General features: G+C 39.0%; 7 protein-coding genes across 14 annotated transcripts; 2 read left to right on the plus strand and 5 right to left on the minus strand.

Moving 5' to 3' along the window:
* Positions 1-302: 302 nt before the first annotated feature.
* Positions 303-2,882, plus strand: LOC111789670 (protein NRT1/ PTR FAMILY 5.8-like; the record flags this gene model as incomplete). Its single annotated transcript, XM_023670311.1, is given in 3 exon segments — positions 303-520; positions 1,300-1,847; positions 1,919-2,882. Coding segments are annotated over 3 exon segments (1,607 nt in total), but the record flags the coding sequence as incomplete, so codon positions are not given.
* A 2,264-nt stretch (positions 2,883-5,146) lies between these two features.
* On the minus strand, positions 5,147-6,516 carry LOC111790555. 2 transcript variants are annotated; one of them, XM_023671503.1, is made up of 2 exons: positions 5,652-6,516; positions 5,147-5,543 (listed from the first exon to the last, which is right to left on the minus strand). In XM_023671503.1, exons 1-2 carry the CDS (start codon positions 6,408-6,410, stop codon positions 5,301-5,303), a joined length of 1,002 nt encoding a protein of 333 aa, XP_023527271.1. In that variant the 5' UTR covers positions 6,411-6,516; the 3' UTR covers positions 5,147-5,300. The 2 variants fall into 2 exon arrangements, with proteins under 2 accessions (XP_023527271.1, XP_023527272.1); XM_023671504.1 differs by having other exon boundaries at positions 5,147-5,528; positions 5,637-6,515.
* A 102-nt stretch (positions 6,517-6,618) lies between these two features.
* Positions 6,619-13,419, plus strand: LOC111790554 (CRM-domain containing factor CFM2, chloroplastic). The gene is made up of 17 exons (XM_023671502.1): positions 6,619-6,671; positions 6,898-7,198; positions 7,322-7,733; positions 7,876-8,404; positions 8,475-8,605; positions 8,957-9,262; positions 9,346-9,502; positions 9,677-9,969; positions 10,778-10,837; positions 10,932-10,988; positions 11,080-11,190; positions 11,601-11,843; positions 11,924-12,034; positions 12,128-12,233; positions 12,404-12,534; positions 12,636-12,854; positions 13,216-13,419. The coding sequence occupies exons 2-16, from the start codon at positions 6,921-6,923 to the stop codon at positions 12,804-12,806; spliced, it is 3,096 nt and encodes a 1,031-aa protein (XP_023527270.1). The 5' UTR covers positions 6,619-6,671; positions 6,898-6,920; the 3' UTR covers positions 12,807-12,854; positions 13,216-13,419.
* A 627-nt stretch (positions 13,420-14,046) lies between these two features.
* Positions 14,047-16,297, minus strand: LOC111790333 (zinc finger AN1 domain-containing stress-associated protein 12). Of its 4 annotated transcripts, none has more exons than XM_023671201.1 (4): positions 15,822-16,297; positions 15,577-15,700; positions 15,348-15,459; positions 14,047-14,414 (listed from the first exon to the last, which is right to left on the minus strand). In XM_023671201.1, the coding sequence occupies exons 1-4, from the start codon at positions 15,930-15,932 to the stop codon at positions 14,210-14,212; spliced, it is 552 nt and encodes a 183-aa protein (XP_023526969.1). In that variant the 5' UTR covers positions 15,933-16,297; the 3' UTR covers positions 14,047-14,209. The 4 variants fall into 4 exon arrangements, with proteins under 4 accessions (XP_023526969.1, XP_023526968.1, XP_023526967.1 ...); XM_023671200.1 differs by lacking the exon at positions 14,047-14,414 and having other exon boundaries at positions 14,980-15,459; positions 15,822-15,968; positions 16,136-16,293; XM_023671199.1 differs by lacking the exon at positions 14,047-14,414 and having other exon boundaries at positions 14,980-15,508; positions 15,626-15,700; positions 15,822-16,292.
* A 1,531-nt stretch (positions 16,298-17,828) lies between these two features.
* LOC111790330 (peroxidase 31-like) lies at positions 17,829-19,152 on the minus strand. The gene has a single exon (XM_023671195.1). The coding sequence runs from the start codon at positions 19,110-19,112 to the stop codon at positions 18,132-18,134; it is 981 nt and encodes a 326-aa protein (XP_023526963.1). The 5' UTR covers positions 19,113-19,152; the 3' UTR covers positions 17,829-18,131.
* Positions 19,153-20,717: 1,565 nt separating this feature from the next.
* LOC111790327 (senescence-associated carboxylesterase 101) lies at positions 20,718-24,754 on the minus strand. 4 transcript variants are annotated; one of them, XM_023671191.1, is made up of 5 exons: positions 24,521-24,754; positions 24,172-24,375; positions 23,911-24,061; positions 22,262-22,804; positions 20,718-21,786 (listed from the first exon to the last, which is right to left on the minus strand). In XM_023671191.1, the coding sequence occupies exons 1-5, from the start codon at positions 24,541-24,543 to the stop codon at positions 20,962-20,964; spliced, it is 1,746 nt and encodes a 581-aa protein (XP_023526959.1). In that variant the 5' UTR covers positions 24,544-24,754; the 3' UTR covers positions 20,718-20,961. The 4 variants fall into 4 exon arrangements, with proteins under 4 accessions (XP_023526959.1, XP_023526958.1, XP_023526957.1 ...); XM_023671190.1 differs by having other exon boundaries at positions 23,911-23,956; positions 24,064-24,375; XM_023671189.1 differs by having other exon boundaries at positions 23,911-24,042; positions 24,150-24,375; positions 24,521-24,753.
* Positions 24,755-25,544: 790 nt separating this feature from the next.
* Positions 25,545-27,109, minus strand: LOC111790331 (gibberellin-regulated protein 14). The gene is made up of 4 exons (XM_023671196.1): positions 26,808-27,109; positions 26,665-26,700; positions 26,206-26,539; positions 25,545-25,977 (listed from the first exon to the last, which is right to left on the minus strand). The coding sequence occupies exons 1-4, from the start codon at positions 26,862-26,864 to the stop codon at positions 25,793-25,795; spliced, it is 612 nt and encodes a 203-aa protein (XP_023526964.1). The 5' UTR covers positions 26,865-27,109; the 3' UTR covers positions 25,545-25,792.
* Positions 27,110-27,825: the final 716 nt, after the last annotated feature.

Raw genomic sequence — 27,825 nt, forward strand, 5'->3', positions numbered from 1 at the left:
ATAATTTTTTTACTTTCTATTTATTTATTTATTTATTTATTATTATTATTAAACCTAATCAGTTTCTTACTCTTCTCATTTTATATGTAATGAATAAATACAAGGAAAATTTTAATTTTATAAATTAAATATGTGCGTGGTCAACTAAGATACCAAAGTTAATAAGTTATATTTAATAATATCAAAATTAAACACGTTACAAACCCATAACAAAAATTAAATTTATTTTTATTTTTAGAATTTGACTAATTACTCAAATATTGCAATAATAAAATATAATTAAAAAAAAAAAATTGGAGCAGTGGTATCGGGGATGGAGAGGTTCGTGTTCAAAGGGGTGGCGTCAAACCTGGTGACGTATCTAACGGACGTGATGAAGATGAGCAACTCGTCGGCGGCGAAGACCGTCAGCAGCTGGTGTGGCCTCACTTCCATGCTGCCGCTTCTGGTGGCGCCGCTTGCTGATTCTTATTGGGATCGCTATTCCACCATTTTAGCTTTTGGTTTTCTTTACGTTCTGGTAATAGTCACTCAACTTTTCTCTCTTTATTTTGGGTTTGGATGATGAGTCAGTAATCACCATGGAAATGGATGATGAGTCATTATCCCGTTTCATTTCGATAATATCTTACTTAATTGTGTTTATAGCGTTGACATTTTAAGTAAGCGGGTGAATAGTCAAAATGAAAAATAAAATGAATTATCGAGTGAAACTTAAGATATCTACATCCTAATAACTTCTGTTTGATGTGGGATTTTGACTTATATGTTCATTGCACCTCTTTTCGAGTTATTAGGTCAGAAAGTTGATCTTACTTGTAAGGAAGAAACTCTTGTTGGAGTGGTGTTGTGTCCACCGGTGTAAAAGTGTCTAGCTAAGTTAGGATAGTTTGGATTCTTCCTCACAGTTCGGTTTATGAATTGATTTGTCAGGAGTTCATGTGAAGTTAGTAGAAAGTAAGGAAAGAAGGGTTCGACCGAGCTGAGTCAAAATCCTATGGAATTTAAGGTTTTGGTTATTATTATTGTGACCATTAAGGATAGTATAGGCCATAGGGGATGAAATCTTTGAGCAAAAGTGAATCAATGATTTGGTCCAATTATATCAACTTTCTCTTTTTACAAAAATAAGAGCTTTGCCTTTTTTTCTTCCTTTTTCCTTACCTTTAATTTTAGCCATAAGTTAATAATATTGAAATGGGTAACTTTTTTATGGAGTTTTCTATCTTTATTTATTTATTTTATTTTATTTTTTGAATGATAATTTCTTGTTATTAAATTTGATTAGAATTTGAACAGGGTCTGGTCGCTTTAGCATCAACCACGTTAGCAAGAACATGGTCACCAACAAACATGGCCTCCTCCTTTTTGTTTTGGTCCCTCTACCTCATCTCCCTCGGCCAGAGTGGATACAACTCTTCTCTTCAAGCCTTCGGCGCCGATCAACTCGACCATGACGACGCTGAACTCACTACCACCATAGGGAAGACATCGTCATCCTCCGACGAAAAGTCGAAGAAGAAGAGCTCGTTTTTCCAATGGTGGTACTTCGGAGTATGCAGTGGTAGCCTCCTTGGTGTCACGGTAATGTCCTATATTCAAGACAACTTTGGTTGGGTCCTTGGGTTTGCCATCCCCATGTGTGCCATGGTTTCTTCTGTCTCTCTATTTGCTTGTGGCACGAGGATTTATCACTATAAGAGAGACGACGATGAGGATCGAGCCGAGAAGAGACGGTTTGTGAAGGTGGCGGAGGTAGTCAAAGCCACAGCTTCTAGACTCATGTGTTGTAGAAATGTTGTCGCCTTCTCCGGTGAAAACTCTGATGATGACGATGTTGAATTAGAGTAAGAATCAAACCATTCGAATCAAAATTAAAACTTTTAAACTTCGGAGCTGATTATCTGTGATTTCGCAGGCTGCAAGAGAGCAAGCCACTCTGCCATGAAAGCTCAGGAGCCATGAAAGTCATGGATGACAAGAACATGATTCAAAGAGAGAGATTGTGTGTGCCGGACAAGGTGAAGATGGTACTGCGGCTGTTACCAATTTGGACAATGCTTCTGATGTTCGCTGTAATCTTCCAACAACCAGCTACCTTCTTCACCAAGCAAGGCATGACAATGGAGCGGAACATCGGCGCCAACTTCAAGATCCCGCCCGCTACCCTCCAGAGCGCCATCACCATCTCCATAATCCTCCTCATGCCGTTATACGACAAAGTTTTGATCCCGATCACCCGCCTGTTTACCGGTGCTGAGAAGGGCATCACTGTGATGCAGAGGATGGGCATTGGGATGTTTCTCTCCACCATTGCCATGATCCTCGCCGCCCTTGTTGAAGCCAAGAGGTTAACAATGATAAAAACTGTGTCGTCGTCGTCGTCTGTGCCGCTTAGTATCTTCTGGCTCCTGCCTCAGTACATAATATTGGGAATTTCAGACATCTTCACAGTGGTGGGGATGCAAGAGTTCTTCTACTCGGAGGTTCCAGTAAGCATGAGAACGACAGCATTTGCGCTGTACAACAGCGTGTTCGGTGTGGGGAGCTTTTGCAGTGCGATATTGATATCGATCGTGGAGTTAATGACGAGTATGGAGGGGAGGCCGAGCTGGTTCTCCGACAACACGAGGGAAGCTAGATTGGACAAGTATTATTGGCTGTTGGCATTTTGCAGTGGGTTGAGCTTTGTATTGTATGTGATTTGGTGTAAATGTTGCAGAAACAGTAGGATCAATGAAGAAGAAACACAATATTGAATTTGAATCAAGCTTTGTGAGTGATGGGTTTTGTAAATATTTTATGTGGAATGGGATTGTAATGGGTCTTTTATTTCACTGTTTGTTAAATAGGTAGAAATGAGAAAGATTAGAGTTAGAGTACTTCAAATGTTTTTCGGTTTTAAAACGTGTCTAATAAGGAGAGGTTTCCACACTTTTATAAGGAATGTTTCATTCTCCTTTCCAACTGATGTGGGTTCTCTCAATTCACCCCGTTGGAGACCTAGCATCTTCGTAGGCACACCATTCGGTGGCTGGCTCTGATACCACTATAATAGCTCAAGCTAATCGCTAGCAAATATTGTACACTTTGGCCTGTTATACCGTCAGTCTCACAATTTTAAAACGCGCCTAATAGTGAGAAGCTAGCTCTGATACCACTATAATAGCTCAAGCACATCGCTAGCAAATATTGTCTACTTTGACCTATTACACTGTCAGTCTCACGATTTTAAAACACGCCTAATAGTGAGAGGTTTCCATACCCTTATAAACAATGCTTTGTTTTCCTCTCCAACCGATGTAGGATCGCAACAATAAGACTACACGTCTATTTGCTACCGTTCCATCAATCTTGGAAGGAAAAACCTTCCAATTATACATCTTCTGTGAGATAGCAACGATTTTTCTGTTTTTGCCCGGACACTCCCTTTTCAGAAAAAAAGAAAGTAGTTTTGTTTTAGATCAAATTATATGTTCGACAGGTTCAAGCTTTTCCTCACTTCTACAAATAGGGACGATGTTTATGTTTCCAACCATATATACACCAAACCCCATCGAATCACTCGTTCTCTTCGTTTCTTTCTTTCATGCCAACTCCCAGTCGCCATACTCTAGTCCTGATACTAACAGCAAACCAACAAATCTTGAATCACTAAGATGAGCTATTGAACTCTAACCAAAACAGAACCTAAGACTCTGCACCCAATCGTCCATCGCACCGACTAACCGATCGATCTCACCGAAAACATCAACTTTGCTGTTTCTTCTCATCCTCTTATCTTTTCCCCCAACATCTTTACTTCAACATTAAAACACAAAGCAACCTATTTTGTTCAAATGTATTGTCTACCTAGATCGCATGAACCGAAAATTTGGGTGAGTCTTCCAAACATCGAAAAAAATTTAGTGGCACAACAATCCCATATCCTTCACCGTTCATGTTTTCGATCCTATAGTTCCTGTCAAAGGATATTCGAGGCATCCAACATCTACAGTCATTTCCAAGTCCCACAGTTTGTAGCCTTGGATCCTATAATCTACTTTTTCCAAGAACGAAAAATGTAACGGCCCAAGCCCACCGCTAGCCGATATTGTCCTCTTTGGACTTTCCCTTCCCGGCATCCCCTCAAAATTTTAAAACGCGTCTATTAGGGAGAGGTTTCCACACTCTTATAAAAAATGTTTCGTTCTCCTCCTCAATCGATGTTGGATCTCACACTCCACCCCCTTTGGAGCCCAGCGTCCTCGCTGGCGCTCGTTTCCTTCTCCAATCAATGTGGGACCCCCCCAGTCCATCCCCCTTCAAGGCCTAGCATCCTTGCTGGCACATCGCCCGGTGTCTGGCTCTGATATCATTTGTAACAGCCCAAGCCCACCGCTAGCAGATATTGTCCTCTTTGAGCTTTTCTTCCAGGCTTCCTCTCAAGGTTTTAAAACGCGTCTGTTAGGGAAAGGTATCCACACCCTTATAAAGAATGCTTCATTCTCCTCCCCAACTGATATAGGATCCCAACTGATATAGGATCCCACGAAAAAAAGAAACAGACGGATCATCAGAATATCCAGGTCTAAGGATTAGAAGAAACCAATGATTTGTAACACTAAATGAGGCCTTTTTTTCTTTGCCTGAAGAGACCCAATGGTGTGAGACATTTGCCTCACTTTAATGGAAAAAAAACATTAAAGAAATCACAAAAATATACTAATAGTAATGTTTTCTAGTCCTCGGTGTGGAAGATTTGGAGGACTGCAATTCATGATGTATTAGAATTACATGAAAGAACTTATGTACTCCTAAATCTTCTAACCATACATGAGACATGAATACTCCAAGCACCATTCTCATAGAGGCACGAGTTTCATCTAGAAGAGATGTAAACACTCCTAAGATCCAAACGGACATAAGCTTCTAGGCTAAAAGATTGAGCGGCCAAGTCTCAGGACCTTTTTAAAACATTCAAAGGAACAAGAAAACTAAATGAATGAACACACCACCAAAAAAGCTCAACAAGATCAGCAAAGCTTCTTTCTATTTTATGGTCAAGATAAAACAGAAACCAAATCAGTACCACTCCATTTGATACAACTTAATCACAATATCATCAGTCTAAACTAACCATACTCATACAGTTTATAAACCNAGATCAGCAAAGCTTCTTTCTATTTTATGGTCAAGATAAAACAGAAACCAAATCAGTACCACTCCATTTGATACAAGGTAATCACAACATCATCAGTCTAAACTAACCATACTCATACAGTTTATAAACCAAAATTTACATTCCAGTGGAATTTACCTCATTGATGAGCATCATGAGATTCATGACCATTCACACCCACATCGACTACCGCTTGCTTTGTCTTCCCCAAACTGCTCTCTTCACCAAGATCATCGTCAGAATCCAAAGTGAACTGACCCTGAAACCCAAATGGCTGCATCTCTGCCCCGACCGGGCGGTACTGCGAAAAATCACTGCTGCCTCCATTTCTGTAAGTGATGATTGAATATACACTAATCACCAAAACCACTAGAAGGGCAAGATGGCAATTGAACTGNATCGGGCGGTACTGCGAAGCATCAATGCCGCCTCCATTTCTGTAAGTGATGATTGAATACACACCAATCACCAAAACCACTAGAAGGGCAAGATGGCAATTGAACTGAAGCGTAGCAATAGCTCTGGCTCTGTGATATTCAGAGTGCCCCTTGCATTTTATAGTGTAATTTCCTCTGCTCTTTTGGTGCAAAGAGCACCCATCAGCAATCAAATTGGTGAAAAAAGACAACCCCATTTGTAAGAACCATGTCCCCTGCAGAATCAGCCCAACCCCACGAACAATTTTGGGAGAATTCAATTTGGGGGAATTCAATTCGAACATTGTAGAGATAACACAAATTGTAATGGGAACAAGCAAGAGATCAAAATACCGATTCTCGATTCCACTGGTGTCTTTCCTCTGCAGGTAGAACAACAAAAACTCTTCCACAAAAGCGAATAGCGCGATTAAACTAAGGATTAACGATGGAAGATGAAGTGAATCCTTGAGATTAACCAAAAAACCAAGAATCGAATAGAGCAAGAAAAGAGAAGCAATGGCCAGATTTGGTAACTGGAGGGTGGAACCGACTCGATCGCTCGAGTTCACCGCATCAAAAAATGAAACGAGGGAGTTTAATATGACAAGAAACGAGAGAATGAAGACGAAGATGAAAGAGAGAGACGATGAAGATGAGGGGTTTTTGGCGGTTGACGGCGGAAATCGAGATGGGGTTTGGGCGGCATCGAGAGAGGAAGATGCGGTTGGATTTGGATTTGAATTGGCAATGGAATTCAAGGAAGAGAGTACCTCCGACGCTCCGATCAGAAAGAAACCCCCGCCGGTGACGGACAGGGTGAAGAACCCCATACTTGGATCTCGCCGGCGCTCTGCTCTCGATATGAATGTGTTGAAATGTGGAGAGTCCTTGGACTGTTCATTTCTTCGTTATTTCCAATCGGTTTGAGCTTTGACTTTGGATTTTTTGTCAAAATTAAAAAAATAATAATAATAAAAAATTATGAGAGCCATCACGCACGAATCACGTGTCTTGAATTACGGGATAAATTGTTAGTTCCCTCTCTTCACCGGGAACCAGAGGAGCTCCGTCGTCTTCGTCTTCTTCGTCTTCTNAAAAAATTAATAAAAAATTATGAGAGCCATCACGCACGAATCACGTGTCTTGAATTACGGGATAAATTGTTAGTTCCCTCTCTTCACCGGGAACCAGAGGAGCTCCGTCGTCTTCGTCTTCTTCGTCTTCTTCGTCTTCGTTTTCTTCAGTGTTCAATGAAATGTTCATCTTGCAAACCCACTCTTCCTTCACTCTTAAACCGCTGATAGACCAGTCCCCTCNCGTTTTCTTCGGTGTTCAATGAAATGTTCATCTTGCCAACCCACTCTTCCTTCACTCTTAAACCGCTGATAGACCAGTCCCCTCCGCCCTTCACCTTCTTCTCATCTCAGCTCCATCCCACCCTCATCTCCCATCCTCCAAAATCCAACCGCTTCCTCCTCCGCTGCTCCGCCGTCGATTCCGACGCCCTCCCCAAATCCGCTATCCAAAGAATTGCCGACAAGCTTCGAAGCCTTGGCTTCACTGAGCAACCGCCCGAACCAGTATCGGACCCTAATGCACCTTCTACGCCTGGAGAAATCTTCGTTCCGTTGCCCAATCAACTGNTTCAAAGAATTGCGGACAAGCTTCGAAGCCTCGGCTTCACTGAACAACCGCCCGAACCAGTATCGGACCCTAATGCACCCTCTACGCCTGGAGAAATCTTCGTTCCGTTGCCCAATCAACTGCCCAAGTACCGGGTTGGGCACACCATTGATTCCAGCTGGAGCACGCCTGAGAATCCGGTTCCGGAACCGGGAACGGGGTCTGCAATTAAGAGGTTTCATATAATGAGAGATGAGTTGGAGAAGCGGAAGAGGGAGGATGGGGTGAAGCAGAGGAAGAGGGAGGAGAGAGCGCCGACTTTGGCGGAGCTGAGCTTGCCTGAGGAGGAGTTGAGGAGGCTTCAGGGAATTGGGATTAGGTTGAAGCGGAAGCTTAAGATTGGGAAGGCTGGGGTGACGGAGGGGATTGTTAACACTATACACGAGCAATGGAGGCGGTCGGAGGTTGTGAAGATAGTGTGTGAAGATCTGTGTAGGTTGAACATGAAGCGGACACATGATTTATTGGAGGTTTGGTTCTTGATTTCTGATTTTAACTGCTTGAAATGATTGTTTCTATTATAATGTTATGAAATCCTTCAAGTCATCTTTGTAGTTCCTTGTTTTCCCCGGCACAATCAATCTAATTCTGTCTTGTTCTCCACAATCTCAGAGAAAAACTGGAGGAATTGTTGTATGGAGATCTGGAAGTAAAATTATATTATATCGAGGGCCCAATTATGTATATCCTTACTTCTCTGATGAAATTTTGAAACATGATGCATCACAAGGTGCTTTACTGGATTCACATAGTGATGATGATGGAGGGAACAGTGAAACAGAGAGCACTTTATCTAGCATCAATGATGAAAAGTCTGCTGAACCAACTTCATCTGATAAACTGGCCGGTGGGACTCTCATTCAAGGTGTTGGTGCTCCAAACAAAGTGAGATTTGAACTGCCAGGTGAGGCAGAACTTGCAGAAGATGCTGAGAGTTTGTTAGAAGGACTAGGTCCTCGTTTTTCGGATTGGTGGGGATATGACCCTCTACCTGTTGATGCGGATCTTCTTCCTGCTGTTGTTCCGGGATACCGTAAGCCATTCCGTCTTCTCCCATATGGAGTGAAGCCTAAGCTAACCAATGATGAAATGACCTCACTGAGGAGACTTTCTAGGCCTTTGCCATGCCATTTTGCATTGGGTGAGTTGCGTTGATACATATTCTTTATAGTACGGTCGGGATCATGTCTTATATTTTCATCATTTTACAGGTCGTAATAGGAACCTTCAAGGGCTTGCTGCTTCCATTATCAAGCTGTGGGAAAAATGTGAGATAGCCAAAATTGCAGTGAAAAGAGGCGTACAGAACACAAACAGTGTGTTGATGGCTGAAGAGTTACAGGTTATTGATACGTCTCTCTCATGAAAAAAACCGGACTTTCATTGAGAGGTTATTGATAAATTTCAATTCTTACGAACAATATGCCTTACATCTTATGTCTGTTGAGTCTTGCTAACACTTACGAAAACATCACAAGCTCCAGGAATAATGTCACGTAGTTTTTCAGTCCGTGTAAACAAAGAATACCAGGTAGCATGTCTGGTTAAATATGAAAAAGAAATCTGTATGTTCTTCAGACTTAGGAATATAGTGTATGCTGACGGTTAGTTCTTGGAGCAATTTTCTTATTTTATGCATCTTTTACAAGCAGATTTTCTTCATGTGCTTATAAAATTAATATTGTCTTCACAGCTGCTAACTGGAGGAACTTTGCTTTCCCGAGACAGGGAATTCATCGTCTTCTATAGAGGAAAGGATTTCCTGCCATTTGCTGTTTCTTCTGCAATCGAACAGCAACGGTACATTCGATTACAAAAAATGAAACAGATGGATAATGCACTATCTACAACGGTGCAGGAGAAGAAACTTGAGATAAATGAACGTGGTCCCACAAATGGAAGTCAGAGCATCACGGAGTGGAAAAGGGTTGTCTCAGAACAGAGAAAGCTGATATCATCTGAGACATCTATGAGAAAAACTACCATCAAGTTGTCCATTGTATGTCTACATTGATAATGCTGCAGCTAAGTAGCTAACAACTTCTGGTTTCTGAATTACAACTTAATGTTACTACTGAACAGGCATTGGAAAAAAAAGCGAAAGCAGAGGAACTCTTAGCGAAGCTGGAGGAAGAAGAGATGCTTCGACAACCGGAAATAGATAAAGAGGGAATAACTGTGGAGGAAAGGTATATGCTGAAGAAGGTTGGCTTGAGAATGAAGCCTTTTCTACTACTCGGTCAGTGATGCAAATCTAGAACGGAGGTTTTCATTGGAAAGTGTCATTTCAAATTGATCTTTCTAGCAGAAATAAACTCATCGAGTTTGTTTTATATTTTCCATACACACAGGTAGAAGGGGCGNTTGCAGAAATAAACTCATTGAGTTTGTTTTATATTTTCCATACACACAGGTAGAAGGGGCGTTTTTGATGGAACAGTTGAAAATATGCATCTTCACTGGAAGTATAGGGAACTTGTGAAAATAATTACTAATGAGAGAAGTTCTAAAACTGTTCATGATATTGCACGGACCTTAGAGGCAGAAAGTGGTGGAATTTTAGTTGCAGTTGAGAGAGTGAACAGGAGTTATGCTATCATTATATACCGTGGGAAGAATTACAAACGGCCTTCACGTTTAAGGCCTGAGACACTCTTGAATAAAAAAGAGGCATTGAAGCGATCTATAGAGGAACAACGTCGAAAGGTGAGACAAGATTATTCCATTTTCTTGCATGTGTACGTATCTGTTTCCCGTTCTTTTAATCTTTTCCTGTACCCCAAAGAATATAACCATATAAACAGAGAACTCGAAGGATATATTCATTTAAGTAAAGAACTCTCCATGAGATTACTAAGAAATTGGTTAAACTGATGAAACTATGGTAATATATGGTCAAGTATTGCTGTTCTTCAATGGAGTTATATTATGGCTAATTAGTCCATACAATGATGATTAAGGTTGATTGGATTCCAGTTAAAACTGATGCAACTAAAGAAAGGTCCTTTCTGTATATATGTATATGTTTTATTTTTTATCTCCCTGTCTTAAGAATCCTGACAATCAGGGTCATTTTTATTATGAGCTGCTCAATTACTCACTAGAAGGATTGTCCTCTTCTTGGATCTCATTTTATACGGGTGTATTCCAAGCACTTCAAGGTGACAATCTTCTTCAGCCACGAGTTCATGAAAAATAGCTGAATTGCTATGGTCAGCATTGTCACTGCGCTTGTATTGAAAGATGTCGTGCATTTTTAGGACTAGTTAAGATCTGAAAGAGATATCATGGATTTAGTGATCTTCCTTGTATCTAGATGAAAAGCAGTATATGAAGTTTTATATGAATGACAATTACTTAGGCTCTGATTCATGCGGTGCTTATGGGAGGATGTCTTATCTCCTTTTCTGTAATAATTTTTGTTGACTAACATAATTGTTTGTTATTCAAAAGAAACAACTTACTATTATCCCTCCTTCTGCTTCTTATTCTATTTGTTGCTGTGACATTGCAGTCATTGAAGCTTCATGTTTTAAAGCTTACACAAAACGTTAAAGAATTGAAACTTCAATTGGTGAGTTGCATTCAAATCTGCATACTCTCTCTTTGGTTTTCTTTTTCCTTTCCTATTTTTCCTAGCAATTCTGGTTGAGTCCCATAACTCTCAGGATAAAGACAAGAAAGCAATTGGTATGGAGTCGATAAAGAAATCAACGTTTCAGCAGGTGAGCCGTTTCTATACATTTTCATATACAGGACTTGTCTTTCCCCCTAATAATAATTAGATTGGTAAATTACAGTTTTGATATGAATTAGGGAAAAGAAGGGACAAACGAGATACAAACAGCTGGAAGTTTGAAATTAGATACTGATCCTGCCTGCCTCTCTCATGCAGAAGATAATGCTTGTTTGGAGGAGAATGAAGTGGTAAGATTCATACCATGTAAATGTTCATAATATCTTCTGTTTATCTTGTGCTAGAGGGTACCTCAAGTAATGGCTTCTATTCTAAAAAATGAAAATTGAAGTATCCCTAGCCTTGAGGTAAATTAAACAAAAATGTTAATTCATTACGTATTACTGCGATTTGCGTAAATGTAGGTTTGTACGTATGTTGATTCTGTTGTCTTTTGGTGAACCTGTGTTTGCTACTGTCTTAAGAAATATNACAAAAATGTTAATTCATTACGTATTACTGCGATTTGCGTAAATGTAGGTTTGTACGTATGTTGATTCTGTCGTCTTTTGGTGAACCTGTGTTTGCTACTGTCTTAAGAAATATGCATGGGTTTATTCAGAAGTGGCTTACGAATTATCCCCTGGCATGATTGTATTAGGCCATGGTCAAAGGGGGTAATGCAGCTCATACGAGTGGAACTGTCTGTTTGGAAACTTCAATAAACAGTCTACAAGCCACTCAAAGGGATAGTGATACCTTTTTAACATCTGATGGTGATCAGACTAATGCCGAACTGAAATCTTCGTCTGAACCGGTTGGGCAAGGAAACCACACAAAGGTGTCCATGGCTGAGAATGCTGCATTTGGAAGTTTTGAACCTCTATCAGTCGCTAATTGTTTGGTATGTTGACAATTATTTCTATCAATTCGATTGTTTTTCTTGGTATAGTTGCTCACACGATATAGCTGCTAGAATTCCAGTCAGGAGAGAATAATTCTGGAACTTCAGATGCCGTGCATCTTATTGCTTTGAATAAGAAGATGAAGCCATCTGTTAGATTGGAAGAGGAAAAACTAGCAATGAGGATGAACCAANCGATGTGGATGAACCAACCAGGTCAGATTCCAGCCAGAGCGCCTCAACTCTCCAACAAAGAGAGGCTTCTTCTANCAATGAGGATGAACCAACCAGGTCAGATTCCTGCCAGAGCGCCTCAACTCTCCAACAAAGAGAGGCTTCTTCTACGAAGGCAAGCGCTCAAGATGAAAAAACGTCCCGTGCTTGCTGTAGGTAACTCGTGCTTCCATCTTTTCCACTGTGAGTTTTTCCTTGCAACTTTTAAAGCCAGATATTAGGAGATGCAGTTGGACACAGCTTAAGGAACTTAGTATTAGTAACTTAGTTTCTTCATTTCCATGGACGCTTGTTCAATTTGTTAAATGGCCTCTATTAATTTTCAGGCAAGAGCAACATAATTACAGGAGTTGCAAAAGCAATCAAGCAACATTTTAAAAAACACTCTCTTGCTATAGTCAATGTCAAAGGCAGAGCCAAAGGAACATCAGTCCAGGAGATTGTTTTTAAGCTTGAGGTTACCACACCCAAGTCTTCCCTCTTGTTTGTGTTTCTCTATGTGGAAATGAATTTAATGCTTTAATATTTGTTCATTAAAACTGCCTTTCCCTTTGCTAGCATGCAACTGGTGCAGTTCTAGTCTCTCAGGAGCCCAGCAAAGTTATTCTTTACAGGGGTTGGGAGGAAGAAGATAAATCCCAAGATAGAAAACAAAGCAAGGGTGAAGCTCAACTCTCTATGTCTCCTGAACTCTTGGCAGCTATAAGGGTTGAATGTGGATTGCGGTGAACTGAAAGAAAAAGTCAGCTCCTCGTGAAATTCTAGCTTGTCTCTCAGGTATTTCTTTAATCCTCACAGTATACTTATTCTAACCTGTTATATGGCACGCCTAAAACTTCACTTCATAGAATTGACTGTTAGATTTACTTTTTACAAGATTAAACACTGGGTTTTTTTAATCGTGTTTACTTCATTTTAAGCCAGTGGATGAAAAGAATCTAAAAAGCATTCGATAATGTTATCTTAAGTTTTTATAACATCCAAGATCTGGTTCTACATGTTAAGAATTCATCCAGTTGTAAAATATGAGTCAGGAAATTATTTATTCAATCATACACGCTATGCTATGCTAGCGTATGTGTTACTTTACAAGTAACCATAGAGATATTAATTTTCTTGGGTTGACATATCATATCAGAGATGTTACTTGAAGAGTTTCTGAATGATCAAACCTCCAGTAATCAACTGGCATTCTTTGGCTTGATATTCGTGGTGGCAGACGTTTGGAACTCGTCTCTTTTGCTGCTTGTCAATGTAGCAGGTAAGATTTAAGAATGAATCTTGATGCATATGTAGATTGATAACTGATCTTCAATGGCATTAATTATTCAATTCTTTCTAATGTTGTGTTCTTAAAATTCAATTATTTCGTATGCATTATGTTACTGCAAAGTGAACGGAGGGTCAGTATCGGTCTTGGACCACTGCTAGTTGTCTTCTTTGGGCTTTCCTTTCGGGCTTCTCCTAAAGGTTTTAAAACGCGTCTACATGAGAGAGGGTTCCACACCCTTTATAAGAAATGTTTCGTTTTCCTCTCCAACCAACGTGGGATCCCAAAATCTACCCCTTGGAGGCCAGCGTTCTCGTTGGCACACCGCCCGGTGTCTAAGCTCTAATACTATTTATAACCGTCTAAGTTCACCGCTGGCTGATATTGTCCTCTTTGTATTACAAGGCCAATATATGAAATGCTGACCCGTGCATGACTCCTGTTTCTTCCTTAACTTCCACTTGGATATTTGAAGAATCTATTTTGCGAGGGGTCATTCAGTGAAAAAGAAAAATGCCAGGTTTGAAGAATCTTTGATTTGTCTTGGGGGATTGAACGAAACATAGAGAATAAATTGAAAATTTTTAAATCATGGGGACCAAAATAAAAATGAAAATGAAGCACAATCCATAGGGAGCTAAAATGGGGGATTGTTGTAGAAGATTTAATGGTATTACTGGTAAAATTTAATAGTAAGGTCAGCTTTAATATTATTTATTTTATTTTATTTTATTTTATTTTATTAAGACAAGTACTTTTAGAAAGAGGGGTTGAAATTTATGACCATTCTTTATAAGAACAGAACGGAGGAACAGCGACCAAAATCTAATGGTTCATAAATTAATTTCCCTCTAGAAAGCGATCAACAAGCTTTAACAGATGGGGAAGACCCATTAGCCGCCGTCGGACGTCCCCTTTTCCCACAATCGCCGCCGCTCCTCAATTCCAAAGCCGCCATAAACTTCTCATTCCACCGCCCTGTATCCACCCGTCCACAATTATGCTCCGCCGGAAACCGGTGCTTCAAACACACCTTCAAACGGCAGGTTTTACACACACAAGTATTGNCGGTATCGGTCTTGGACCATTGCTAGTTGTCTTCTTTGGGCTTTCCTTTCGGGCTTCTCCTCAAGGTTTTAAAACGCGTCTACTTGAGAGAGGGTTCCACACTCTTTATAAGAAATGTTTCGTTTTCCTCTCCAACCAACGTGGGATCCCAAAATCTACCCCTTGGAGGCCAGCGTTCTCGTTGGCACACCGCCCGGTGTCTAAGCTCTNAGCTCAATACTATTTATAACCGTCTAAGTTTACCGCTAGCCGATATTGTCCTCTTTGTATTACAAGGCCAATATATGAAATGCTGACCCGTGCATGACTCGTGTTTCTTCCTTAACTTCCACTTGGATATTTGAAGAATCTATTTTGCGAGGGGTCATTCAGTGAAAAAGAAAAATGCCAGGTTTGAAGAATCTTTGATTTGTCTTGGGGGATTGAACGAAACATAGAGAATAAATTGAAAATTTTTAAATCATAGGGACCAAAATAAAAATGAAGCACAATCCATAGGGAGCTAAAATGGGGGATTGTTGTAGAAGATTTAATGGTATTACTGGTAAAATTTAATAGTAAGGTCAGCTTTAATATTATTTATTTTATTTTATTTTATTTTATTTTATTAAGACAAGTACTTTTAGAAAGAGGGGTTGAAATTTATGACCATTCTTTATAAGAACAGAACGGAGGAACAGCGACCAAAATCTAATGGTTCATAAATTAATTTCCCTCTACAAAGCAATCAACAAGCTTTAACAGATGGGGAAGACCCATTAGCCGCCGTCGGACGTCCCCTTTTCCCACAATCGCCGCCGCTCCTCAATTCCAAAGCCGCCATAAACTTCTCATTCCACCGCCCTGTATCCACCCGTCCACAATTATGCTCCGCCGGAAACCGGTGCTTCAAACACACCTTCAAACGGCAGGTTTTACACACACAAGTATTGGAAAACGTAAGAATTTCCCGGCACCGCCTCGCTGAACAAGTGGGCTTTTTCTTCTTCCTTGGATCGCAATCTCCTGATTCGTGATGCCTCTCCAAAATCCTGCTCTCGTCGCTGCCGTCCTTCCCGGTGGTCTCGATCGACATCGAGCAGATTTCGCAGACCACAACTTTTCTACTGTTCCGATTAGATTTCGGGCAGTCGTGGGATTTGAAACCGCGATGCTCCAANCCGCCGTCCTTCCCGGTGGTCTCGATCGACATCGAGCAGATTTCGCAGACCACAACTTTTCTACTGTTCCGATCAGATTTCGGGCAGTCGTGGGATTTGAAACCGCGATGCTCCAAACAGAACACCTACAAATTCAAACAATTTTCAGAATAAAAAATCATCAAATCTCAAAACTGAAACCAGAGATAAACAAATCCGTAGAGAAACAAGAATTGGGAATTGGGAATTGGGAATTGGGGATGAGACCTTTTGGCAACCGTCGCAGGTGAAAGGAAGGAAATCGAGTTGGTGGCAATCGGAGTGCTGGCAGTGGCGGCCAAGATCAGGGAAAGCCTCTGTTCCTCCAGCGGCGGCCATGGTGGTTTCTTCGTCAGAAGGTCTTCTGATTTGGAACTGAAAAAAAGGATTAGAAATAGAGATGAAATTGTGGTTGCAAATTTGGTTTGTTAGATGTTAGAGGAGGAGAAGATTATGATGAAATTTGGGCTATTTATAGGATTCGAGTTGACTTGAGAAGAAAGTTAAGGAATTGGAAACTATTTTAGAAGAAAATTAGAAACCTCTGGATGAACGGCGGCGGAGATTCCTTCTTCCGAATCCTACGCGGTGTAAACGCGTAGCTTTCTCCGATTGGGTGAAGGGGCTTTCAAAAAAAAATAAAAATTAATATTATTTAATTTGCATTCTCACAATTAATCAACCTAGAAGAAGATTTGCAATGCTGCTACTTTNAGATAAAAATTAATATTATTTAATTTGCATTCTCGCAATTAATCAACCTAGAAGAAGATTTGCAATGCTGCTACTTTGCATTACATTGATACATGATGAGAGATGAAGCTATTATTGTTCCATTATTTCAGCTGATATAGCATTATTAAACAATCAATTTCTTATTGTTTAATAATACAAGGAGCAAAATTATCCACCAACTTTTGGTCTACTTTTCATCCATTTAAGTCATAATTGATCATCATAATAATTTGAACCCACATGTAAATCTTAACTTAACAAGAACCAACTAAGTTTCTAACATCAAATCAACTGAACCTAAGCTGACTTGACACTATTTTCAAATCAAATCAAATGCATTTTTCTTCCAAACTTGATCTAGATTTAGTTAATAAACTACAAAACAAGTAGCAAGCAATCACTGGTATAAATTTCTTTAAAAAATTCAAACTACGCTCTTCCCCCACCATAGCCTTGAAAGCTTAGACAAATAATAGATCTTTTTAAAATACATAAAACCCATCTGGCTCATCAATACTTCTTCACCTTGAACCATTTGAGGCAAACTAAAAAAATAATGATGGAGAATAAAGAATGAATGTATAGACTCCATGAACTTCCAAAACTAATGATTTTTCAGGTCAGAGAAATTCCAGCTCAACAAATTATGCATATGGAAACAGATGGCTGGAAGAGACAACCAAGCAGAAAAGTCTAACAAGCAATCAAAAAGAACATGCATGAAAAGGAGGAAGTATGTACATTTTTCAACAATATGCTAAAAAACAGATATTCATCAGTATTGATGCTTTGCTGGTCTTCAAGCTCTTTTGCTTGAAGCAAAAGGTTACTACCACAATTCAAAGTTCTAAACTATTCTTTCTTGCACCAACATTGAGGCAGGATAATAAAAGGTGTAAAAAGATTATATGCAAAATCAACCAAAAAGATCCATGCTATCGATAAACATACTTGCCTGTTCAATCATTGTCTGGCGTATCTTCTTCCATGTGAGCATTGCCATCTCAAAAGATAGAAGCCTGAAATAGTTAACAAAACAACCAAAAGCAGTACCCAATCTAAAAGGGTTTTGATCATATCATAAAGTTTCAGTTTCAGAGTGGAATATAACTCACATGGGCGTTAGGTGGAATGGATTGCTTAAAGCATATTCTTCGGCATTATTTAAGGTATTAAGTATTTTGTCAAAGTTTTGAGAAAGTGGAAGAAAAAGGGTCCTTCAATTCTATTTCTTTCTGAGAAACCAAACCAACAGAGAGACAGCTTTCGAATTTGAATTCACAACCTCAGTTTCCAGCTCCTGGAAGTCTAAATACCATTGATTCTTTCCTTCCTAGGTAAGGAACCAGCCTCATTCAACCATTTCAAGTCATTGACCCAAAATTTCAACTCTCATTTTATTTCTCCTTCAATCCACAATCAAACAATCGGTTCAAATCAAATCTTAAGAAATAGCACCATGATCAATACTCAAATCATGGACAGGAGTTACGAGACATAGAATCAAGAGAAGGACAATCTTTATAAATGAAGTGAACTGTGAACTCTCTCACCCCTCTACAAGGCTACACATCATACAGAAGCTGAGCAACACAAGTACACAACCCCACTAGAAGAATACAAAGTTTACAACCAAGAACCCAAACAATTAAACATGTATATATTGGCTCAGATATCACAATTGATGCGGAAGTATACAGATTTTTCATATGCTCATAATCAGAAAGAACCAAATGTAAATGATCTTGATTTCAACCTGATGGAGTCTCCAAATTGAATCATGAATGACAGATGTCTCCGAGTTTAATTAATAGCATCACACTTATGTCGAATCTCCCCTTGATTCCCCGTGATAACTTTATAATTACTCAACTTCTCCATCGCCCGAGCAAAATCCTTGAAGAACTTGTTCTCATCCGCCGCATACGCCTCTACGAATGGCCTCGTCCTCCAATCACTATACAACCCATGATCAGACTTCAAGATCCCCAATCCCCTAGGAAGATTCTGGAAGTAAGAGTTATCAAACTTGTTGGGAGTCATAATGTCATTGAAAACCGATAATGTAGGATTTTTTTCAAAACCAGAACAAGCCTTCTGCAACCCTTGCGCTAATCTAGAGTTATACTGCGTATCAAACGACGACGACTTGCTATAATTATAGATCTGAGAGCTGAACTCCTTACAATGGGAGAATCCAATCGTATGAGCACCACTTAACGCCACCATTTCCTGCACGGTAAACCCCCGCGCTTTAAAAATATCAATAATCTGAGGAATAGGCGAGGTAGCTTTCGGCAGAGCACCAGGAATCGTCGAAGCTTTAGACACACGGCTATCCCTGCGACCAAGGAGAACGTTGTAGTAAGGCCCGCCGACCATGGTGACGAGGTCGCGAGTGACAACGGCGAGGATGTCAGTACAGGAGACGGTATTGGGACATTCAAGCTCGAGAGCGGTCTTAGCCCGAACGATAACATCAAAGGCGTCGCCGGGGAGAGAGAGGTTGATATCGGCATCGCGCTCGGCTTTGTTGAAGGGAGTGGATGAGATGAGGACGGAGCCATCACAGCCGTTGGGAAGACAGTCATGAAAGAAGAGGCGAAGAGTTCCGGCGGCAGTGGAAGGACTAGTGATCTGCTTGTTGGTGACGGTTTCTTGTATAATCTGGCTGAATCTCGGACAGGATTTCCGGTAGTAATCTGCCGTGAGAGGAGCCGATTCCGATAGGGACAAAAACAACGCCGTGGAGAGAAGAACGAAAAAAAATTTAAGAATCTCCATGGCTCTCTCTCTCTCTCTCTCTCTCTATCTCTCTCTCTCTCTCTCTGAAGGAGAAAGGTTTCAATGAAGTGGAGCAGTAGAAGACGAGAGGTTTTACAGAGGGAAAGAACCCGCGCAAAACGGCGTCGTAATTGAAATCCACGCGCCTCGATCTGGACCGCTAATCACGGACCGGGTGGGACCCAGCAGTACTTTTATCGACTATTAAAATAATTTAAGTTTGTGGAGTTTTCTTTCCGGAGAATCGTGAAGGCAAGGAATGGACAAATGGGAGGACCCCACGTGGAGGTAGATAACAACATTGACGATAATACCCTTGAGAATTAAGAATGAAACAAAAATTGATTGGATGAGAGTACTGATAAAAGATGAGAATGGGTGCAGGGGATAAAAGTTCGAACGTAAGTGGGAGATTTTAATGGGAGCACGAATATATGGAAATGAGTGAGTGAATTATTTATTAAAATAAAAATAAATAAATAATTAAATAAAAGGACGCGTAATGTAATGTATTTTTTTTTATTATTATTATTTAAGAAATTTGAGCTGGCCCCCGTTTTTCTTTCTTTTTTTTTTTTTTTAAAAAAAAAATTCAAATTTATCCTTTAAACGTATCAGTTTATTCCAATCTATCCATATTTAAATAATAAACTTTTAATTTCCTCCAATTAAACCTCTATCTTTTATCTTAAACTTTAAAAATATTCTAATTCTTTAATCAAATTTTGTTCAAAGTATTTTTTTTAAAGTTGTGTTTAAATAAATTATAAAAGATATGTATGAATGGAAATAGATAAATAATTTATACAAAATTTTAATTTTTTTTTTTTTTTTACACAGTTATTTAAGAGTGAGAACTTTGGGCGTTAGTATGGAAAATAGAAATTTTTGAAATAAGAAAAAAAAAAAAGGAAAATTTATATAATTTTAAATTTTTTAAAAAAAAAGAAAATTAAAGGAAGGCAGGCGTACCGCGTGGTTTGGGCTTGGCGCGTTAAATCACGTGCGGGATCGTGCCAGGACGCGAAAATATGAGCGAGCATCTACGCTCTACGCACCTCTCATCTCATTGAAATTATACATTTAATTTTTTTTAAAAAAATGGAAATGTGTCGGTTCCATTTAATTATTAAAACAAACAGAATTATTAATTCTGTAAATTTAAATAATTTATATTTTGAACTGATAAATTGTTGGATTTAAAAAAATTAAATAATAAAAGTTTTTCAATAATAATGCTATATCCAAATTATTAGACATTTTTTTAAAGTTCGTGACCTATTAGACACCAAAACGAAACTATAACGATATAGAGGATGGTTGAGAGAGAGTTCCACATTGGCTAATTTAGGAAATGTTCATGAGTTTATAAGTAAGAAATATATCTCCATTGGATTGGTACGAGCCTTTTTGAGAAGCCCAGTCATGAAAACTTATACTCAAAGTGGACAATTTCATACTATTGTGGAGATCCATGATTTCTAACATGGTATTAGAGTCGTGTGCCCTTTGTCAATAGAATCCTCAAATATCGAACAAAAAAAAAAGTTGTGGGCCTAGAGATCCGTGGTTCCTAACATGGTAATAGAATCACAAAGGGTATACTTTGTTCGAAGACTCTAGAGAGGGAGTCGAGCCTTAATTAAGGGGAGGTTCTACAATGTACATCTCTATTAGTATGAGATTTGTAGTGGACAATATCATACTACTATGAAAAGATCCGTGATTTCTAACATACAACATACTACAAATCTTCCATTGATATGCCCAAAGCTTCCTTATTTATGAAACAAAGTAGATATAAGCTTCCATTGACAAAATTAATGGCTAAACATATGAAGAAGTGAGTTTAAGGGATATCTAACCTCCCATTGGCATACTCTTTATACTCCTCATTCCTCATCAACATCGTGAGGACAGAGTCATGGTCATCTCCCACAATCCCATCATATTCATCCCACCATCTCATGAAGCTGCTGTGCGGCAAGAAAATCTCAGAAGACACCCCATAGTTCTTCATCAATTCCACTACATACTCCTCAAATTCCTTAAGCTTAGCTAACTCTGCTTCCTTCTCTTCTGCACTGCTATCCACCATTCTCAGCACTTGACATGCCACAACAGCCTCCTCCACATGTGCCCAAAACAAAGAATCCACAGTAAGTATGGAAGAAACAGATTCTCTTTGCGTTGAGCTAGACTCAGGAGTCATGGACTCATTGTACCATTCTTCCAGCTTCCTGTAATGCTTTGGCCTATGAGCTTTGTAGTTCTTCAACCCCTTTCGGTAGTGTTCGGCGATGTCGAGCGGTTCGACCATTCGTCGATAGTTCGTCCCTCCGAACAACAATCGTACGTTCAGTGGACTCCCCTCCTTAACTGGCTTCCTCTCTGCCTCCTCTACCTTGTTTTCCCAGTAAACTAGTAGGATCTTCTTGAACTCGGCCACTTTTATGTCGGGTTCGGTCCTTCCGTTCTTGTAGCTGTCGTAGTAACCGATACTCTCTGAGTTACACTTCTTCTTGTACCATTCTAGTTTTGCCATGTTTATTTTCACGTCATTTAAAGTCTTGGCAAAAGGGTTTGTCTTTTCGAATATCATGTTCATCTCGTTGCCTTGCAGTGCCATAGCGAGCCTTTTAACATCTACTGCTCTCTGTTGCTGCTGCTGCGCCTACAATGATTTCACAATGATAATCTAAAATTTGTAAGGCCCAGTTCCTCTCAAATGCGCAATTTATAAATTTTTGTGAGCTAATAGCGTTGAGGATTGTTGGAAGGGAGTCCCACGTAGGCTAATGTAAGTAAGGAATACATCTTCATTGGTACGAGGCCTTTTGGGGAAGCCCAAAGCAAAGGCACGAGAGCTTATGCTCAAAGATGACAATATCATACTATTCTTGAGAGTCGTTATACCTAACATAGTATCAGAGTCATGCCCTTAACTTAGTCATGCTATTTGAATTCTCTAGTGTCGAACAAAGAAGTTGCTAGCCTCGAAAGTGTAGTCAAAAGTGACTCAAGTGTCAAACAAAGAATGTACTTTGTTCGAGAACTTCAGAGAAAGGAGTCGAGCCTCGATTAAGGGGAGGCTGTTCGAGGGAGAAAGAGTTATTATTCCTAACAAATAGTACTTAGCTACGACTTACTTGATCGGGAACAACTCCGATGGCTTCAAGTTGTGCTATAAAGCTTGCTGTCCAGGACTCTGAATTCTCTGTGATCAACCTTGTGGTAGCCTTGAGATTTGCCTGGTCTATCAAACGAAGAATTGTTTCTTTATAATCAAAGAAGGAAAAGGCAGTAAGATGAGTATTAGCTTTGGTTGCCTCCAACAGTTTCGAGGTCGATTTCGGGTCTTCGAAACAAGAACAACCACCGGATTCGGAACAGAATAAGAAAGTACCAAAGGGATAGTAAGCTTTGTTGTTCAAAAGGCTTGTAGGAAGAGGGTCATGGTTGGAGACAACATGAAGGAAGCAAGAAGACCATGTTGAGAACTGTGAAATGGCGCTTTGAAGGGCCTTATTGCCTAATAGAGGGGAACCAAATGTTATACAGAGAGGGCGTTTGGCCTTGGTGAGATCTATGGAGTCAAGAAGCAATAGAGTGAAGAGAGAAGCAACAGATCCTCCTAAACCATGTCCTGTAATTATTAATTGAGTCTTCGGATTGGATTTCAGCCTTGAAATCTGGTAATAAAAATGCCCAAACCAATCAACACAAGTACTTATACAGATTAGCCACAGAACTTTCAAATATTAATTAAAACTAAGAAAATGATATCATAATTGTAACCATTCAAGTTCACCGCTAACTGATACCGTGCGCTTTAGTCCGATCAGTCTCACGATTTTTAAAACGTGTCTACTATGGAAAAGTTTTTTAACCCTCCTTATAAGAAATGTTTTGTTCCTTTTTACAACGAATGTGGGATTTCACAATCCACCTCCTTAAGGCCCAACGTCCTTGGCACACCGGTGTCTGATTCTGATACCATTTGTAACAGCTCAAGATATGGTCCGCTTTAGGCCGTTACGTGTTGTCGTTACCCTGACGATTATTAAAACACATTTTCTATGGAGCTCATTCTTCTCTTAACCAACCTCGAATCTTAGTGATCGGTGAAGAGGAAAGCTGCTCAATTTAAATTTTAATCTCATTTTTTTCTTTAATTCACATTAATCTATGTGTAAAAGATATTGATACTATTATTAGATAAAAAAATAATAATAATGAAAAAATTATTATTATTATTATTATTATTTTTCTTATAAATTATTTGTTTGAAAATAATTATTAATATTAACAGCTAAATAGATATGTTATTTAATATACTTATTAATTAATAAAAATTCAATCAAAATTTAATTAGTTAAAAATAAATTAACTAACAATAATTAATTATATAGTTAGGTAAGGTAATATAATTGTTAGAAATAATTAATCAAACTAAAAAAGATATTAGTTATTTATATAAAAATTTAATAATAGTCAATCACTTAATTTATCTTATCTTAAATAAACTTAATTAATTAACTGATTTTAACTTATAAAAATATTATAATTAATCATTTAATATAATAATTTTTTTTTAAAAAAATATCTAATTTATTATGACTAAGGAATTATTGAACAAATGAATTAATTGTTTATTAAAATTTATTTTAATTATCTAATATAATAAAATTGTTGAAAATATTTATTTACATTCTATTTTACGTAAAATCGTTACTTCTTCATTACAAAACAAAATATAATAAAAAATAGGAGAAAAAGAAAAGAAAAAAAAAAATACCTCTTGTTCGTAGACAGGATAGAAACGCCCAAAGAGGTCGAGCGCAACTCCATTAATGGCGGAATCCGGGCAGCTTTCGGAGTAAAGAAACTCAAACGCAGTAAACTCGTCCTTGAGATCCGAAAGCGAAACCAGGTCTTCTCCTCCTTCTNAGCTCCATTAATGGCGGAATCCGGGCAGCTTTCGGAGTAAAGAAACTCAAACGCAGTAAACTCATCCTTGAGATCCGAAAGCGAAACCAGGTCTTCTCCTCCTTCTTCTTCAAGTGGATTTTCCGAACAGTTCGGAGTAGTAACAAACGCGAGGATCTTACAGTTCGATCGCTCATTGTAATGTCCAAAAAAGGCCAAACACGTCGATTCATCGGCAGTAATTACAGTACGAAGCTTCGTAATCGCCTTCCATGAATGATCGAGCAAATCTGAAGTCGCGATTAAATTCGCGATTTCCAATCCGCTGCTGAATCTGTACGGAAAATAACCTAAATCAGCCGATACGGAGCACGATTTTGGGGATTCCGGATATCGAAATCAAAAAAGAAGCGGAAAATCAGAAGAAAACAGAGGAAGTGTAAGATAAGATCCAGTTTGAGAAAGTGAAATTTGGTTACCGTTGAGGGTTATTGTCGGCCATTAATAATCGCCTCCGGTGAGTTTCAACGAACACAGAGCAGAGTGGAAAATCAGTGACCTTCTCAGAGGAATCGGATTCTGTAAGTCTCGTAATTCTAAGTCGGAATTAGGTTGTGTAAAATGGGCTGGCGCGTCCCGGTCACCGTCGCGTCGGCTATACTTTATTCCTTACATTTAATTAATACAACAATAATAATAATGTTAATTAATGTTTAAACAAGTTTAGGCTTAATATAAGCACTCAAAATTTTAATTTATAGTTTTAATAACCGTGCATAATGTTTGCTTTCTCGTGCCCAAATTCATATATGGGTCTCATACCATTCATATATGGATCTCATACCAATGGAGAGTGTTATTTGATTATAAACCCATGATCATTCCCTAAATTAACAGATGTGGAACATGATCATTCCCTAAATTCACAGATGTGGAACACTTTCATCCAACAATATCTACTAGCTTTCATCTTGGTCGTCTCTTAACTACATTCTACTAAGAGAGGTTCTACTCTAATACCATAGGTTTGGTACATAATTATCGTAATATTCTTATGTAACATGACCACATTTACTATTTGTCAGTGGTCTGGTTTCCATGTAACATAATGAGGTTCGACGCATAATCAATATGTTGGTAGTCGACGTCAATTGAACTTAAAATAGGTCAATTAATCACTCCTACAATCTACATTGCTAAGAAATTTCATTAAATCTTCCCAAAGTTTAATATTAACTCATTTGAAACTTTGTAACGTTATTTGATTGACAATGACGTTTTTATTAGCAAATATAGATCTCGATATTTCCATTAACATATACGATTTTTGTCGGGAAGGAGTAAATGGTCTCTTCCTACACCTGCAAAGTGATGGGTGTTGGTAAGGTGGGTCTGTTTATTCCATATGCTTGTTTCTGATCCTGAGGCCACTAAGATCTTCTTCATATTTGGGGCTCACCATATATCTCCATCAACTCATTTGAATAATTTTAAGAAACAATGTCAATACCAAACACTAGATAGATTAATCAATACCATACCATCATTATCATACATCAAATTCAGACACTCAAGAACAGAGCATATAATTATGATAAACTGTGGCCTAATCCTCTATGTTCTTGAGTAGTTCCAAAGAGCCTTTAGGAAAAGTGAAAAAACCAGTGATTTTCTGACTCTTCTCATTGCAGAACAAAACCCTTTAAAAGAAGATAAAGAAATAGATGCCATGTTTGTTTGCTTGTGATGGCTTAAGGGCACTTGGGTCTGTTGCCATGAGTAGTCATATCAGTGTAGCACTTTCCACAGACTTCCCTGTTGCCGTATGTCCCCGGTGGAACACACTTGCAGCGGTAGCAGCATGTCAAGCACGCCCTTATGCATACGTTTTTCCTTGAATGAAGCTGGCATCTTCTTCCACATTCTGGGTTGCAGGCTGTTTAAACATCCAAAATATCCTCAAGTTACTCGAAATAATTTGATCTTTAAGGCTCAGTTTGATGATCATTTTGTTTTGAACTAAGCTATAAACATGGGGTTCTCAGAATCAAAGCCACCATTTGAAATCTAAGAGAATTCAGAGCCAGTTTTAGTAATCTTTAGTTTAGAATGCAGAAACCCAGAGGAAAGTAAAGATGAATTAGAGACAGGGAAGATTCTTTACCCTTGCCAATGACTGGTGGTGGCCTAGGAGCTGCAGGGGACGGCGGCTTCACTGGTGGATTCACAGGAGCCTTCGCCGGCGGAGGAGAAGACGGTGCCTTTGCCGGTGGAGAAGGAGTGTACGGTGCCTTCACCGGTGGCTTGACCGGTGGAGAAGGAGTATAAGGAGGTGGGGGAAGCTTGACAGGTGGAACAGGGGTGTAGGGTGCTTTAACTGGCGGTGGTGTCAAAACAGGGGTTGTTGGTGGTTTCACAGGCGGCAGTGGCGACGGCGCTTTGTAAACTGGAGGAGAAGGAGCTGGAACTGGAACTGGGACCTTGGGGTATACAGCATCCTGTAATGTAAAACCAAACAGCAACAACGCTAAAGTGAGTCAACAAAACAGCAACAACGCTAAAGTGAGTCAACAAAACAGCAAAAAATGACAACAAAAGCAACAAATTACAATCCAAAGATCACCTTCTGTTGGGACACTCCATTGGCATTAGCTGAAACCTGCAAAAAAACAGAGAAAAGACAAGAACTCTTAATCAAATCATGAATGCAAAAACCAAACTGTATGAGCACCCACCCAACACATTAAAAGAGAAAATGAGCAATACCCATGAGGCAAGTAGAAGAAAAACGCTAAAAACAAAGCGATTGGCCATTGAGGACATTTGTCGAACAGGTTGTGGGCAAGGACCCAAAACAAAGAGAAAAACCCTGATTGATTACAAGTTGAATAGAGCAGAGAGAGGTTTAAATAGAGGCAGAAAAAGAATGGGGAGGTTCAAATTTCAAGAAGAAATAAAAATGTAGATGGATGGATGGATGCCAGTTCAGATGAAGATTTCAAAAATTTTGTATTGGGGTTTGCAAAATTTAGACCCACATGCTCCATGCCAATGTAATGCATGTATACCAACTGGGAAATACTGATCTTCTTAGGAGTGTCCTTCGCTATTATTTGCTGCCTTTCCCCCACGAGCTCTTGTCTTCTCTGACCCTCTTTTGGCTTGGACTGTGTTTTGGGGATGTTTTCAGATCTTTACCAACTATGAAATACTTCTTAACCTTCTATTGGTTCCGGTGTTTGAATATTTCACTCGCCATTTTTTCAATTTCTACTCGTTTAAAATGATGATTTCTTGTTCAATTTGGCTCTTCTTGAAGCGTTTGAATGTTTGAAGTACACGATCTTAATTAACTTGAGATTGATTCTTGCTTTTTAAGTGTTTGGCACAAGTTCTTAATGAACTTTAAATTTGAATCCTCAAGGTTAAAGATCGTTTAGAATAATTAATTCTCGTTAAACTTGACTCTTTCATAATTTTAATATTTGGGTCACGATCGAGCTGGAATTTGAATATCCAAAGTTTTGATCATGTTGAAGACGTCGAGCTAGCCAAGATTTATGAATTTTATGAGTGTAAATTGCGTTTGATTATGCAAAAAAATGGGTCAATTTGTGCAGTACGTATTTAGTTTGGGAATTCGCAATTAGTATATAAGTTAGTACATAACATACATTGTGGGTTCAATTGTTTGAGCTCGTGTACCACGAGTTTTCACGATCTTTGTTCTCTTGATTACGATTTTAAATATCAAATTTTTTGTACATCAAGTTCGTGACCTAAA

This window comes from Cucurbita pepo, chromosome LG03 (assembly GCF_002806865.2).
Source record: "Cucurbita pepo subsp. pepo cultivar mu-cu-16 chromosome LG03, ASM280686v2, whole genome shotgun sequence".
In the NCBI taxonomy this organism is placed as follows: Eukaryota; Viridiplantae; Streptophyta; class Magnoliopsida; order Cucurbitales; family Cucurbitaceae; genus Cucurbita; species Cucurbita pepo.